Here is a 16,488-nt window from a genome sequence, read left to right on the forward strand (position 1 = left end):
CAGGTCTGGCAGCATCTGTGGAACGAGAAGCAGAGTTAACGTTTCAGGTCTGTGACCTTTCATCAGAACAGTTGAAACAAAAATTTCAAAGCCATAGGGAAGATTTTTAGTTCAGGTCCAAAATGAGTGTGATTATGGCACCTGCCCAAGGCCAGAGTAGTGAGGCCGGAGCCATTTTCAAGTTTGGACCTCAATTAAATTTTCCTGGCAAGCTGCAGTGCTCTGCAGCACTCTGTTGCAGCTCTCCAGTTATAGACCTCATAAAATCGCCTGGCTTCTGCACAGAGCTGGCAGATAGGTTGAACGGTTGTTTTGGATGGAGTGGGGGCAGAATGGACTGGCAGTGGGCTGGAAGATTTTTGAGAGGCCAGGAGGAGCAAGGTTGCTCCTTCTGGCTCCGTCAAAATCTTTTTTTTCAAAAACAAAATCTTAACTTTTCAGTGTAGCTACTAGAAGTCCCTTTAAGAACTGTTGGTTAGGCCACTGAGCAATTGGAAAAAGCGGAAATTGAATGCACTTCTCAGCTCCCCTCACTTCTCCATGAGTCAGTCAGGTAAATGGATGCCCAGGATTCCCATCAGATTATCCTCTGCCAGTTGCTCATCGTGCTGGTCAGAAGTGGGTGGCCGGCAGTTGAGAATTCCACCGCCCCCCACTACCACTACCAGTTCAGAGCTTGAATTGTAGCAGAGACATTTTTGTAGGGTATAATTACTTTTGCATGTATTAAGAAAATGTTTTGCGTCTGGAGTCAGGACCTGATCTAACTCCAACACATCAAAACCAATTATGTGATTTCATCAGCCTCCTGAAGGACACCACCTCTCACAGTTGGGACTAGACATTGTGTGGAGTTCCAGTCTGCTGTGAAGCTATGTTTAAAAAGCGCTCAGGTGCTCGGTCACATCGCCTGGACTCTTTGTAAATGTAACATTTAGCCTTTTTAATGTTGAATGTGAATGGACGCTAGCACTGCTGCACTCTGCTGCAGCTCTCGGTTTTGGACCTCATAAAATCAGCTGGCTTCTGCACAGATCTGGCAGGTCGGTAGGACCTGTTGGGTTGCGGGGAGTGGGGAGAATGTACTGGCAGCTTTTGATTTTGAAAGGCCAGGAGAAGCGATATTACTCCTTCTGGCCCCACCCAAATCGCTAGATGTCAAATAACAAACTGTTGGAGATTTTTTGTGGCTGATCCTTTGTCCTTGTCTTAATCAAAACCTTCTTGCATAGACTTTGGGAGTCAGGAGGTGAGTTACTCATCGCAGATTACCCAGCCTCTGATCTGCTCTTGTAGCCAATGTATTTATGAGGTTTGTTCAGTTCAGTTTCTGGTCAATGGTGACCCCCAGGATGTTGATGGTGGAGGATTCAGTGATGGTAATGCTGTTGAATGTCAAGGGGAGATGGTTAGATTCTGTCTTGTTGGAGATGGCCATTGCCTGGCACTTGTGAGGCTTGAAAGTTATTTGCCACTTATTAGCCCAAGCCTGAATGTTGTCCAGGTCTTGCTGCATGTAGGTACAGACTGCTTTATTCCCTGAGCAGTTGCTATGGAACTGAATATAGAATCATAGAATCATTACAGCACAGAAGGAGGCCTTTCAGCCCATTGTGTCCATGCTGGCTCTCTGCAAGTGCAACTCTGTTAGTCCCACTTATTCCGCCTTTTCCCCGTAGCCCAGCAATTTATTTTCTCTTCAGGTGCTTATCCAATTCCCTTTTGAAAACTACAATTGAACCTATCTCCACCACACTCTCAGGCTGTGCATTCCAGATCCTAAACAACCGCTGCGTAAAAAAGTTTTTCTTCATGTCGTTGCTTCTTTTGCTAATCACCTTAAATCGGTGTCCTCTGGTTTTTGACCCTTCCGCCAATGGGAACGGTTTCTCCCCATCTACTCTGCCAAGACCCTTCATGATTTTGAGCATTGTACAATCATCAGCGGACATCACCACTTCTGACTTGGAGGGTAGGTCATTGATGAAGCAGCTGAAGATGGTTGGCCTAGGCCCTGAGGAACTCTTGCAGCGATGTCCTGGGCTGAGATGGTTGGCCTCCGACAACCACAGTCATCTTCCTTTTGGCTAGGTATGACTCCAACCAGTGGAGTATTTTCCCCCGATTCCCATTGACCTCAGTTTTACTCGGGGATCATGTTTGGGAACAGCATTTTTATGAGATAACAGAATATCAGAATTTAACTCTTTTAAGAGTTTATCTTGTGGGGGTTGTGTGATAATGCTAGCCTACATAGTAATGTGGGGGTAGTAATTTTGTGATTTACTGTCAGTTGATACGGCATAATTTCCATCTATGATGTTAAACCAATTCCCAGGAGTAAATATTTTTAATCCATGTTAACTATAGAACTGGTGCTAATCCATTTTTTGCTTATTATCTCCTAAAGTAGCAATTAACATGGAGCATGTACATTTATGTAGGTTTTACTTATTTGCAATATTGCATTAATTTATCTCATTTAAAGCTGGTATAAAAGTACCAGAGGGACCTTACAGAGTTTCAGTGGTGAGCAGACCATGGGACTTTGGTCAAAGGGGTAATCTTTTAGTGAACGCTATAGTATGGGTATTGTATTCACCCTACATGCTCTGGAGGCGGACCAGCAACAACAACAACAAGAGAACACCATGATCCAAAGATGCTTCAGCATCTGGAGGTGGACTTTCAGCACTTTGTATTATTTGATGCAGTATGGCGACTATTACCATGTTAATTGTATACTAGAAGAGACCCACCAAAACATTTGCGGTGAAATTACTATTGTTATTGCAACAGGGCGGCACAGTGGCGCAGTGGTTAGCACCGCAGCCTCACAGCTCCAGGGACCCGGGTTCGATTCCGGGTACTGCCTGTGTGGAGTTTGCAAGTTCTCCCTGTGTCTGCGTGGGTTTTCTCCGGGTGCTCCGGTTTCCTCCCACAAGCCAAAAGACTTGCAGGTTGATAGGTAAATTGGCCATTATAAATTGTCACTAGTATAGGTAGGTGGTAGGGAAATATAGGGACAGGTGGGGATGTTTGGTAGGAATATAGGATTAGTGTAGGATTAGTATAAATAGGTGGTTGATGTTCGGCACAGACTCGGTGGGCCGAAGGGCCTGTTTCAGTGCTGTATCTCTAATCTAATCTAGTACTTGTTTAAATCCCCATCCCATGCCATGCCATTCCATTCTTCCTATGCTGCCCCCATAAGGCCTGCTCAGGTCTGCAAAGAAAACCCCGACCTGAGCCCGTCAGAACCACATCCGACCCGAGCCCGACCCGACCTGAGTCCTTTCACTTTTTTCCACGCCCGACCCGACCCGACCATCCCGTTAACTTGCCTTCCGTTTTTCACTTTGTTGCTGATCTGCACAAGCTTAAAATAACTGTAACAAAATCACCTTTCTAGTCCAAAAATTAAATTAACATTGGAGCCACTTACCTGTGATAGAACGTGTCCGACCTGAGCCCGAATGCTGGACCCATAAGTGCAACCCGACCCGAACCCGGCACATGTCGTTGGGTCCCGTCAGGTTCGGGTCGGGTAGCAGGCCTTTACCCCATTCCATCTCTCCCATGCCATCCCGACCCCCATTCCACACCTCCCCCCTCCCTCCTATGCCGCTCCCTCCCACCCCATGACGTCCACCCTCCTGCCCCATGTCGTTCCCTGCCCCCACTCCTATTCCATTCCATTCCCCACCCCCACTCTCATGCCATTCCCTGCCCCCACTCCCATTCCGTTCCCCCCACTCTCATGCTGTTCCCGCTCCCACTCTCATACTGTTTCCACCCTCACTCCCATGCCATTCCCTGCCGCCCTTCCCATTCCATTCCCACCCCCACTCTAATGCCGTTCCGGCCCCCACTCTCATGCTGTTCCCGCCACCACTCCCATGCCGTTTCCTCCCCCTATGCCTTCCTCCCCCTCCCTCACTGCCATGTCGTTTTCCCCCTATTCCCCGCCACCATCACGATGAGGATGCAGCTTTAAAAGGAAGGCCCAGCACTCCTCAGGGAAAGTTTGGATGGGCAATAATCCTGAGAACACTGGCAAGGTTATTGCTCATACAAACTTGTCCTGAGGAATGCTGGGCCTTCCTTTCAAAGCTGCATTCCTCATCGTGAGCAGAAGCAGACCAGAAGGGAACCTTCCAACCAGTCCTCATTAATTCCCTATGAGAAAAGGAGCCTCCAAACACTGGGGCTGTAGACAATAGTGGGAAAGCTCATATTCTTCTTTGCATGTTATTCATTCGCTACCTACCTACTCATTTTTTCATTTTCTGGAACATTGACATACACTGCAGTACAGTAGCGTAACACAATATCTTGCCATGTAGGCGCTGTTTGAAGTAGTGTCTTATGGTGGTACATTGTAAAATCTAATTTTCTTTTGATCCTTTAGGTGCCTAGGGGGAGAAGCTGACTGAAGCATTGCCCATTGTCTCCCCCAACACGTCACAGCACCCCCTGTGCTACTCACTGCACAAGCACAGAGACAGACAGTCCTTTTTTTAATTCATTCATGGGATGTGAGCATCACTGGCAAGGCCAGCATTTGTTGCCCATCCCTAATTGCTGTTGAGAAGTTGGTGATGAGCCGCCTTCTTGAACCGCTGCCGTCATGTGGTGTAGGTACACCTACAGTGCTGTTAGGGAGTTTTAGGATTTTGAACCAGCGACAATGAAGAGATGGGGATATAGTTCCAAATCAGCATGGTGTGTGGCTTGGAGTGGAACTTGCAAGTGGTGGTGTTCCCATGCACCTACTGCCCTTGTCCTAGGTAGTAGAGGTTGAGGGTTTGGAAGGTGCTGTCGAAGGAGACATGGTGAGTTTGTGCAGTGCATCTTGTAGATGGTACACACTGCTGCCCTGGTGGAGAGAGTGAATGTTTAAGGTGGTGGATGGGGTGACGATCAAGCGGGATGCTTTGTCTTGGGTGATGGAGAGCTTCTTGAGCATTAGAGATGCACTCACCCAAGCAAATGGACAGTATTCTATCACACTCCAGACTTGTGCCTTATAGATGCTGGACAGGCTTTGGGGAGTCAGGAGGTGAATTACTCGCCACAGAATTCCCTGCCTCTGACCTGCTCTTGTCGCCACGGTATTTATATGGCTAGTCCAATTCAATTTCTGGTCGGTTATCCCCCAGGATGTTGATGGTGGGGGATTCACCAATGGTAATTCCATTGAACATCAAGGGGAGATGGTTATATACTCTCTTCTTGTAGATGGTCTTTGCCTGGCACATGTATGGCACAAATGTTACTTGCCACTTTTAAGCCCAAGTCTGAATGTAGTCCAGGTCATGCTGCATGCAGGCATGAACTGCTTCAGTATCTGAGAAGTTGCGAATGGAAATAGACACTGTGGAATCATCAGTGAACATCTGCACTTCTGCCCTCATGATGGAGGGAAGGTCATTTATGAAGCAGCTGAAGATGGTTGGGCCTAGGACACTACCCTGAGGAACTCCTGCAGCAAGGTCCTAGGGCTGAGACAATTGGCCTTCAACAACCACAGCCATCTTCCTTTGTGCTAGGTATCACTCCAACCAGTGGAGAGTTTTACCCCTGATTTCCAATGATTTCAGTTTTGCTAGGGTACCTTGATGCCACATTTGGTCAAATGCTGCCTTGATGTCAAGGGCAGTCACTCTCACTGCACCTCTGCAATTCAGTTCTTTTGTCCATGTTTGGACCAAGGTTGTAATGGGACCTGAAGCCAGTAACGGGATCTGGAACCAAGTAGTCCTGGCAGAACACAAAGTGAGCATTGGTGAGCAGGTTGTTGCTGAGTAAGTGACACTTGATGGCACTGTCAGTGACATCTTCCATCACTTTGTTGATTGAGAGTAGCCCAATGGGGCAGTAATTGAACAGATTGGATTTGTCCTGCTTCTTGTGGATCAAACATATCTAGCCAATTTTTCACATTGTCAGCAGATGCCAGTGTTATAGGTGTACTGGAACAGCTTGGCTAGCGGCACGGCTAGTTCTGAAGCATAAGTCTTCAGTACTACAGCTAAGATGTTGTCAGGGCCCATAGCCTTTGCTGTACCCAGTGTCTTCAGCTGTTTCCTGATGTCCCATAGAGTGAATCAAATTGGCTGAAGACTGGCATCTGTGATGCTGGGGACCTCAGAGGAGGCCGAAATGGATCATCCACTCGGCACTTCTGGCTGAAGATAGTTGCAAATGCTTCAAATTTGTCTGATGAGCTGGGAACCCCAATATTGAGGATGGAAATGTTTGTGAACCCTCCTCCTCTGGTTAGTTGGTTAATTGTCCACCACCATTCACTACTGGATGTGACAGGACTGCAGAGCTTTGGGCTGATCCGTTGGTTGTGGAATCGCTTTGCTCTATCTATTGTCTGCTGCCTTTGTTGTTTACCATGCATGTACAACAGTGAGGCTGACACCTCATTTTTAGTTATGCCTGATGTTGCTCCTGGCATGCTCTCCTGCACTCTTCATTGAACTAGGGTTGATCTCCTGGCTTGATGATAGTGGTAGTGAGGGATATGCTGGGCCATGAGGTTACAGATTGTGGTTGAAAACAGTTCTGGTGCTGATAGTCCACAGTGCCTCATGGATGCCCAGTTTTGAGCTGCTAGGTCTGTCCTGAATCTATCCCATTTAGCATGGCGGTAATGCCACACAACAAGGCGACAGAGGAGACTGCATCACCTACATGGGCAGCTCACTTAGCATCATAGGGAAGGCCTTTGATAGGGTCATACTTAAAAAACTCTTTTTTCTTGCAGACCAAGTGCACTTGGCAGCATAGTGCAGTTTCCGTGCTGGCAGATCTACTGTGGACATGATCTCCATAGGCTAGAAGAGAAGTGTAGGGAACAGAGTACACCCCTTTACCTTACTTTCATAGATTTCACTAAGGCCTTCGACACTGTCAGAGAGCAGGGCTGTACATGGTTTTGGGAAAAATTTGCTGTCCACTAAAGCTCCTCAGTCTCATTCGCCCCTTCCATTGACAACATGCACTGCACTGTACAGTTTGATGGCTCCACTTCCGACAGTTCTGGAGTGAAGAATGGAGGGAAACAGGGTTGTGTCCCAGCCCCCACTCCGTTTGGCATCATCTTCTCCATGCTCCTCACCTTCGCCTTCCCTGCAGTTATGGAAGGAGTCTACTTGCACACTAGGTCCTATGGCATGCTCCACAATCTATCAAGGCTGAAAACGAAGACAAAAACACATCATGTCCTGATCAGAGAACTCCTCTACTCTGATGATGCTGCGCTAGTGGTTCACATGGAAACTCAGCTACAAAGACACATGGACTGTCTCTCCCATGCCTGTAACTTGTTCTCCTTGACTTTAAGCATCAAGAAAATCATGGCCATGGGACAAGGTGTTGCATCTCTGCCCTTGATCAGACTAAGTAACATCCCACTGGAATTGGTTAGCAAATTCTGTTACCTTGGGTCCACAGTGACAGTCAATCGGTCCCTTGATGCAAAGTTCAATACACGCGTGGGGAAAGCAGCTACCACCTTTGGCTGAATTGCGAAACACGCATGGGATAACACCAAGCTGACCCTTAGGAACAAGTTGATGGTTTATAAGGCCTGTGTTCTCAGCACCTTGCTGTATGGCTGTGAAACATGGGCGACTTACAGCTACCAGGAACAGAAGCTCAATAATTTCCATCTTCACTATCTGCGGCGCATTATGGGTATATCCTGGCAGGACAAAACCACAAATGCGGCAGTCCTCTCAAAAGCAGAGCTCCCAAGTGTGTTACAACTAATCAAACAGAGGTGGCTTTAGTGGATCGAACACCTCCTCAGGATGGAAGACGGTCACATACCCAAGGACCTTCTGTATGGTGAGGTAGCCGGGGCCAGATGATCACTGGTGCACCCAAAGCTCTGCTTCAAAGATGCTTGCAAGAGTGACATGAAGGCCCTACATGTCGGCTATCGCACCTGGGAATCACTAGCTGACGAAAGAGGGAAATGGCGACACATCGGGCTGGATTTTAAGAGATCAGCAGCGAACTGAAAAAATGGCAGCCCACTCGCACGGGCCGCACACCAAAGAGCCGCTGCGATCTTAAGCGCAGTGGTTCATCTAAATAGCTGGGATGGCCACCCCCCGCAATCTCGTAGGGGGGACGGGCTGTCCGTCCCCGGCAATGTGTCAGCTGCCAGTGCGCAGGCGTTGGCACCCTTTTTAAAGGGCAACCAGCCCTGCCGCCTAATTTAAATTTTTGAAGACAGACCCCCAAAAATAAAATAAATACATTTTTAACACCCCTTTCCCACCCCCCCCCAATAACTATTTGCCTTTTCCTCCGGCCAAAACACTTACCTTTAACATCTGACCTTTACCCCCCCCAAACTGCACAAAGTTTACAGTTTAACCCTTCCCACCATCCCCTACATCCATTACGTGTATTTGACCCCATTTCCCTCCCCCAACAACCCCCGCACTGAAAATCTTTCCTCCTTCTCCTCCCTCCCCACCAGTGTGGCACCGCCTTTCCCCGGATGGAGATTTGAAGGCGCAGTAGTGCCGGCTGCCACGCCAGGCTCCCAAGGTCGCAGGTAAGTGTATGTTAATTCATTGATTTTATTGATTTGAAGATTTTAATTGTGGTCCCGTCACCGAGCGGCAGGGGGGCCGCCACGGGGCCTCGCTGCCGCTGGGAGGGTTGGGCCAGGCCCTCACAGTATCGAAATCCATGGCGGGCCTCATCCGGAGCCATCTTCAGACTCCCCACCACCACAGAATCCAATGCCTGGGGGAGAATAAGGACCAGCCCATCCTGTGGACTGGTGTGCAGTACCTCGATGACCAGCAGCAGCAGCTTGGCAACAGGCGCCAACATCAAAAACAACAGCTCACGGTGTCACTTGGCAGCTTCACATGCGGTACTTGTGGCAGAACCTGCCTCTGAAGGATTGGCCTTCACAGTCATCAGCAAAGGTGCACCAAGAGAAGACACACCACCAAAATGGATTGCTTGCTGCATGCCCATCATCTTTCGTAGATGGAAGGATGCCAACCGACCAGTGCCACACAACACAATGGAGGGTATCCTCAGTGTGAAGATGGGACTTTGTCTCCACAAGGACTGTGCAGTGGTCGTTCTTACTAATAACTGTCATGGATAGATGAATCTGTGACTACTGGTGCTACCAAGCCACTCCTGGTGATGGACATTGAAGTTCCCCATCCAGGTAATTATAGACCGGTGAGCCTGACGTCAGTGGTAGGGAAGCTGCTGGAGAAGATACTGAGGGATAGGATCTATTCCCATTTGGAAGAAAATGGGCTCATCAGTGATAGGCAACATGGTTTTGTGCAGGGAAGGTCATGTCTTACCAACTTAATAGAATTCTTTGAGGAAGTGACAAAGTTGATTGATGACGGAAGGGCTGTCGATGTCATATACATGGACTTCAGTAAGGCGTTTGATAAGGTTCCCCATGGCAGGCTGATGGAGAAAGTGAAGGCGCTTGGGGTCCAAGGTGTACTAGCTAGATGGATAAAGAACTGGCTGGGCAACAGGAGACAGAGAGTAGCAGTAGAAGGGAGTTTCTCAAAATGGAGACGTGTGACCAGTGGTGTTCCACAGGGATCCGTGCTGGGACCACTGTTGTTTGTGATATACATTAATGATTTAGAGGAAAGTATAGGTGGACTGATTAGCAAATTTGCAGACGACACTAAGATTGGTGGAGTAGCAGATAGTGAAGGGGACTGTCAGAGAATACAGCAGAATATAGATAGATTGGAGAGTTGGGCAGAGAAATGGCAGATGGAGTTCAATCAGGGCAAATGCGAGGTGATGCATTTTGGAAGATCCAATTCAAGAGTGAACTATACAGTAAATGGAAAAGTCCTGGGGAAAATTGATGTCCAGAGAGATTTGGGTGTTCAGGTCCACTGTTCCCTGAAGGTGGCAACGCAGGTAAATAGAGTGGTCAAGAAAGCATACGGCATGCTTTCCTTCATCGGACGGGGCATTGAGTACAAGAGTTGGCAGGTCATGTTACAGTTGTATAGGACTTTGGTTCGGCCACATTTGGAATACTGCGTACAGTTCTGGTCGCCACATTATCAAAAGGATGTGGATGCTTTGGAAAGGGTGCAGAGGAGGTTCACCAGGATGTTGCCTGGTATGGAGGGCGCTAGCTATGAAGAGAGGTTGAGTAGATTAGGATTATTTTCATTAGAAAGACGGAGGTTGAGGGGGGACCTGATTGAGGTGTACAAAATCATGAGAGGTATAGACAGGGTGGATAGCAAGAAGCTTTTTCCCAGAGTGGGGGTTTCAATTACTAGAGGACACGAGTTCAAAGTGAAAGGGGAAAAGTTTAGGGGGGATATGCGTGGAAAGTTCTTTACGCAGAGGGTGGTGGGCACCTGGAACGCATTACCAGCGGAGGTGGTAGATGCGGGCACGATGGAGTCTTTTAAGATGTATCTAGACAGATACATGAATGGGCAGGAAGAAAAGAGATACAGAAGCTTAGAAAATAGGCGACATGTTTAGAGAGAGGATCTGGATCGGCGCAGGCTTGGAGGGCCGAAGGGCCTGTTCCTGTGCTGTAATTATCTTTGTTCTTTTGTTCTTTGTTCAGAGTACATTCTGTGCCTTGCTACCCTCAGTGCTTCCTCCAAGTAGTGTTCAATGTGGAGGAGTACTGATTCATCCGCTCAGGGAGGGCAGTAGCTTGTAATCAGCGGAGGGTTCATTGTCCCTGTTTGACCTGATACCATGAGATTTCATGGGGTCTGGAGTCCATGTTAAGGACAGGACCACTCCCTCCCGTAGACTACTGTGCCATCATCTCTGGTGCATCTGTCCTGCCAGTGAACAGGACATACCTGGGGATGTTGATGGAGGAGTCTGGGACATTGGGTGTAAGGTATGATTCGGTAAGTACGATTATGCCAAGCTGTTGCTTGGCTAGCCTGCGGGGCAGCTGTCTCAATTTTGGCACAAGTCCTCAGATGTTGGTGAGGTGGACTTTGCAGGGTCAACTGGGCAGGGTCGTTTCTGGTGTCTCAGTCGATGCAGGTAAGAGTCAACCACATTGCTGTGGGTTTGGAGTCACATGTAGGCCAGACTGGGGAATGACAACTGATTTCCTTCCCTAAAGGGCATTAGTGAACCAGATGGGCTTTTATGACAATCATTGTCCAGGGGATACATTTAGTGAGTTTCAAAAGGGGGCATTAGGTGAATCTCAGAAATAAGGAGGAGCAAGTGGAGTTGTCATTTAAACAGATTATGGAGTTTTGTCTCAGGACAATGACTAATTTTTATCATCAAGGTGCTCTGTTTAAATGACTCCAAATGTGCCAGTAGCATGCACAACCAAGCAGCCAGCACAGTATTACACATGCACCATTCATTTACACAAAAGGGAAATCGTGTGATATGAAACATTGACCACACATGCACTAGATAAGATGAAATTGGGGTAACTGTATTTCAGATGTAGCCTGAGAGCTCATCTGGAATGAGGTGCCATGAAATAGTTGTTGAAGAGTGGAGGAACATACCTGGTAATTGTTGAGAACAGTGTAGTTCATTGTTCCATTTAATTGGGCAAGTGGAGATGACTGCATTGTTTAGAGACAGGCAATTAAAACAAGGTATTTTCAATGATAGATTGCTTTAGGAATTTTCCTCTCTACCAATAAGATTATGTACAGATTTCTTCAGGGTCCTGATTAGTGTCCTCCTATGCCACCAGTTGTTGCTGGATCTCCTCTTCCACTGGCTCCATGGTAATGCCTCTTTGAATGGCAAAGGTGTGCAAGAGGCAGCAGACTACAGTGGTTATGGAGGCTTTCACAGGGCTATATAGCTCACTCCCTGATCTGCTTCAACATCCAGATAATCTGTTCTTCCATGATACTGGTGGATTTGCCTAACTCATAATCTTGATCTTCAGCTCTTGTTCTTGCCTGTATCAAGGGGCTTTGAGCCATTTCTTAAAAGAATAACCTTGGTCCCAAAGCAGCAATCTTCATGGTCCTTTAATTAATGGTGACAGTATCAATTGCTGTAAAATAAGGGAACCATGACATCTATCAGCCTTTGCTGACCTACATCGGCTCCCCATCCCCCAGTGCCTCAAGATTTAAATCCTTGTCCTCATCTTTAAATGGATTGGCATATTGGCTGCTGTGTTGCCTACATTACAACAGTGACTGTACTTCAAAGCACTTCATTGGCTGTAAAACGCTTTGGGCTATCCTGAGGTTATGAAAGGCAGTTTACAAGTGAAAGTGTTTCTTTACATATTGTGAAATCGGCTGGTAGAGAGCATGTTTGTCATTTTTTGGAAAGTGATACAAACTGATGCTCAGTTTGGGTTCCACCAGGGCCACTCAGCTCCTGACCTCATTACAGCCTTGGTCCAAACATGGACAAAAGAGCTGAACTCAAGAGGTGAGTAATTTCCCAAAACATCTAGGCGGCATTTGACCAAGCGTGGCATCAAGGAGCCCTAGCAAAACTGGAGTCAATGGGAATCAGGGGAATCTCGCCACTGATTGGAGTCATACCTAGCACAAAGGAAGATGGTTGTGGTTGTTGAAGGTCAATCAAGTCAGTCCCAGGACATCACTGCAGGAGTTCCTCAGGGTAGTGTTCGAGGCCCAACCACCTTCAGCTGCTTTATCAATGACCTTCCCTCCATCATAAGGTCAAAAGTGGGGATGTTTGCTGATGATTGCGCAATGTTCATTTCCATTCTCGACTCCTCAGATACTGAATTAGTCCATGTCCAGATGCAGCAAGACCTGGACAACATTCAGACTTGGGCTGGTAAGTGGCAAGTTACATTCGCGCCACACAAGTGCCAAGCAATGACCATCTCCAACAAGAGAGAATCCAACCATCTCCCCTTGACATTCAACGACATTACATCGCTGAATCCCCCACTATCAACATCCTGGGGGTTACCATTGACCAGAAACTGAACTGGTCCAGCTATATAAATACTGTGGCTACAAGAGCAGGTCAGTGGCTGGGAATTCTGTGGCGTGTAACTCATCTCCTGACTCCCCAAAGCCTGTCCACCATCTACAAGGCACAAGTCAGGAGTGTGATGGAATACTCTCCACTTGCCTGGATGAGTGTAGCTCCAACAACACTCAAGAAGTTCGACACCATCCAGGACAAAGCAGCCCACTTGATTGACACCTCATCCACCACCTTCAAAATTCACTCTTTCCACCACCGACGCACAGTGGCAGCAGTGTGTACCATTTATAAGATGCACTGCACAAACTCACCAAGGTTCCTTCAACAGCACCTTCCAAACCTGTGACCTCTACCACCTAGAAGGACAAGGGCAGCAGATGCATGGGAACACCACCACCTGCAAGTTTCCCTCCAAGCCACACATCATCCTGACTTGGAACGATATCGCCGTTCTTTCACTGTCGCTGGGTCAAAATCCTGGAGCTCCCTTATTAACAGCACATGGACTGCAGCAGTTCAAGAAGGCAGCTCACCATTCCTGTGAGGAATGACAGTCATCTCAAGGGCAATGAGGGATGGGCAATAAGTGCTGGCCTAGCCAGCGATGCCCACATTCTGTGAAAGAATAGAAAAAATAAGATAAGCCTCCTTCGGACTGCCTTCAAGACAATCTTCCAAAAAGATTTTGCTTTTACAATATATCCATCTAAAATCAGTTTCTGACATTGAGATAAGAGTTGAAATACGACACCCATTTTTCTTGGAAGAGAGTACTTGCCATAACACAAGAAGATTCATAGAATGACGTAATCAAGTTTTTAGTCAATAATCTTTATACCAATGTATGTGGAACACATTACGGCAAAACTAATTTGTTAAGCTTATCTAGTAGGTGCAGGCATCAGTGCTGTAATGCATTACTCCATAAGTGTCAGTATGAGGGTTCAAACCAGCAATTTCCCACCAAATCACAGCCATACTGCAAGTGAGGAAGAGATAGCAAACAAGTGTTTCCTGTGAGGAATGACAGTCATCTCAGGCTGTTAGCTGCTAAAACCTCTACCACATTAGTGCTTAGAGAGCAACATGAGTAGAGGCCTTAGCACATAACTCTCCACTCAGTCAAGGAACAGTGTGGGAGACTTATCATACAATATCTATCAAGTCACAGCTTTTCAATGGATAAACCAAATCATATAATCTTGTTAATCTTTGTTCAAAATGCAAATGCAGTATTTAAAGATGTAATGAGTAAATTAGTTATTATTTGGACAGCTTTACAGAGGACTTGCACCAATCACTACACTTGGGGATGCAAACACTGTAATACAGCAAGTAACTTCGATCGTGTAATCAATGTGACAAGGAGTTATTGATTATTGTTATTACACCTAAAACAACTTTTGTTGAAAATCAGTCCCCCGTTTTCAAATGAGGAAACCAGCAGCTTGTTGAATAGCTTGGCTGAGGCAAGCTGCTGTGAAGAAAAATCTGAAAATCCTGAAGAAGTCAGTGATGAAGTACATGCTTAAAATGGAAATTGCTACTGTTTAAATGTACTTGCCCGTCAGTTTCACTAATTTTAAATCAGTCAGGGATTTTGCTTTTGTCCCAGCTTTCTCCTTTTCTCTCCCCTCTTCTGAAGGCACAGTCTCAAGCTGGGGCACAGTTCGATGATCGCCAGCATCCAGTGGGTGAACGAGTGAGGGTGGGTGGGTTGGTAGGTGGGGAAGTGGTCATATTCTATCTTCATATCCTCGTCAGGCACCTATACATAAAGAGGCCACTGTTCGTGATCAGGAGTGGGAACTCTGGCTGATATTTCCCAAGATAACTTGAGGCACGAAGGCTAAATGCAGTCCACGACTACCTGAGGATCAAACTTGCTGTCTTCCTGATTCTGGCAATATTGTCAGGGATTCCAAAGATCTGCAGTAATATTAAAATAATCCAGTGAAAGCTTGACCTACTGATTTCATCATCTATGGTTATTACCTAACAGCCTCTGACCACACAATGCAGGATCAAATAATGAGGCTAAAAAGCAATAAAATCATCTGAATAATTTTTGCATATAACTCAAGTGAAAAGATCTGATCAATGTTAATTTATATACATATAATAAAAGTCTTGTGTCTGACACATCTATTTGACCTCAAAAGCGTCACACATGTAAAGCATACGTTGCATTTTCACCTATTGGCTCAAAGATCATATTCATAAAACTAAACAAATCATAACTGAACAGATAGTGAACCCATCAATGAACAAATAGAACCTGATTTTAAAAAATCAAATTCACATTTTTAAACAGGCAATAATAATTAGCCTGTGCTTAACCTTAGGATATATCTATTTACAGCACTTCTTTCCAAGGAGTATTGAGCAAGTAGAAGAGATTTCTGTTCAATCGGAATTTATGGCCTTAAAGGGACAGGAACAGATAAATAGAACTCCCAAGCAATTCCTTTATACCTATTAAGAAAGGTGTATCAAGATGTAAACATCCTCCACTGGTAAAATAAATAGAATTTTTAAAATCTTGCTCACACAGGAAATCAAGGTGGATCAGTGGCAATGGCTCTATTAAAGGATGGTACATTCAAGGTGAGAGCTATTACCAGGAACCCAAGAAAAAAAGAAGTTAAGGAACTGAAACGTCTTGGAGCTGAGATAATGAAAGCTGATCTGGACAATGAAGAGAGCCTGTTTGATGCGTTGAAAGAAGTGTATGGCGTCTTCTTAGTCACAGACTACTGGGAGTATATGGACAAAGATAGAGAAGTACAGCAGGTATGAAGGAAATGATGTACAAAACAGTATCCCTAAGCATCAATCTGGTTTAGAACTGTGTCCCTAGAGCATGTTGTATATATTTTTTGACCACATTCCAGAAAGGAGACAGCTGTAAGAAGGCTGTTGTAATTAAGGGACTGAAATTCTGTTCCTGTGCTGATGATGCAGTGGGAGCAAAAAACCCAGGACCAGTCCCAATGCACCTTTTTTGTCTCTGTCTTTGGTTTTCCAATGGGGCTGTGCTGGAGGCACAGGGTGTTTGTGCTGCTCCATGGCACAAGTCTCATGACAACACTCACTGGGGCTGGTTGGTGAGAGTTGTGATGTGTTGTGCCCTTGGAGCCAGGCCATCGTTATTCATTCTTAGAATATAGAGCAACGTAAGAACATAAGCGATAGGAGAAAGAGTACACCATATGGCGCCTCAACCCTGCTTCGCTATTCAGTACGCTCATGGCTGATCATCTGCCTCAATTCCACTTTCCCACCCGGTCTCCGTTTCATTTGATGCCCTGAGAGATCAAAAATCGATCTATCCAGCCTTAAAAATATTCAATGATGGAGCATTCTCCACCTCTGGGGTGGAGAATTCCAAAGATTCACAACCCTCTGAGTGAAGACATTTCTCCTCATCTCAGTGCTAAATGATTGACCCTTATCCTAAGGTTGTGTTCTAGATTCTCCAGCAAGGGAAAACCACTCAGT

General features: G+C 46.2%; 1 protein-coding gene across 2 annotated transcripts in view; it reads left to right on the forward strand.

The window, feature by feature from the left end:
• LOC137371756 (nmrA-like family domain-containing protein 1) overlaps positions 1–16,488 on the forward strand; it is an 80,216-nt gene that overhangs the window by 29,774 nt on the left and 33,954 nt on the right. For both annotated transcript variants that reach the window (XM_068034604.1, XM_068034605.1), the window contains exon 2: positions 15,542–15,780. In XM_068034604.1, coding sequence (XP_067890705.1) covers positions 15,542–15,780 — 239 coding nt within the window. The remainder of the gene's footprint in view (positions 1–15,541; positions 15,781–16,488) is intronic.

This window comes from Heterodontus francisci, chromosome 7 (assembly GCF_036365525.1).
Source record: "Heterodontus francisci isolate sHetFra1 chromosome 7, sHetFra1.hap1, whole genome shotgun sequence".
Taxonomy (NCBI): Eukaryota; Metazoa; Chordata; class Chondrichthyes; order Heterodontiformes; family Heterodontidae; genus Heterodontus; species Heterodontus francisci.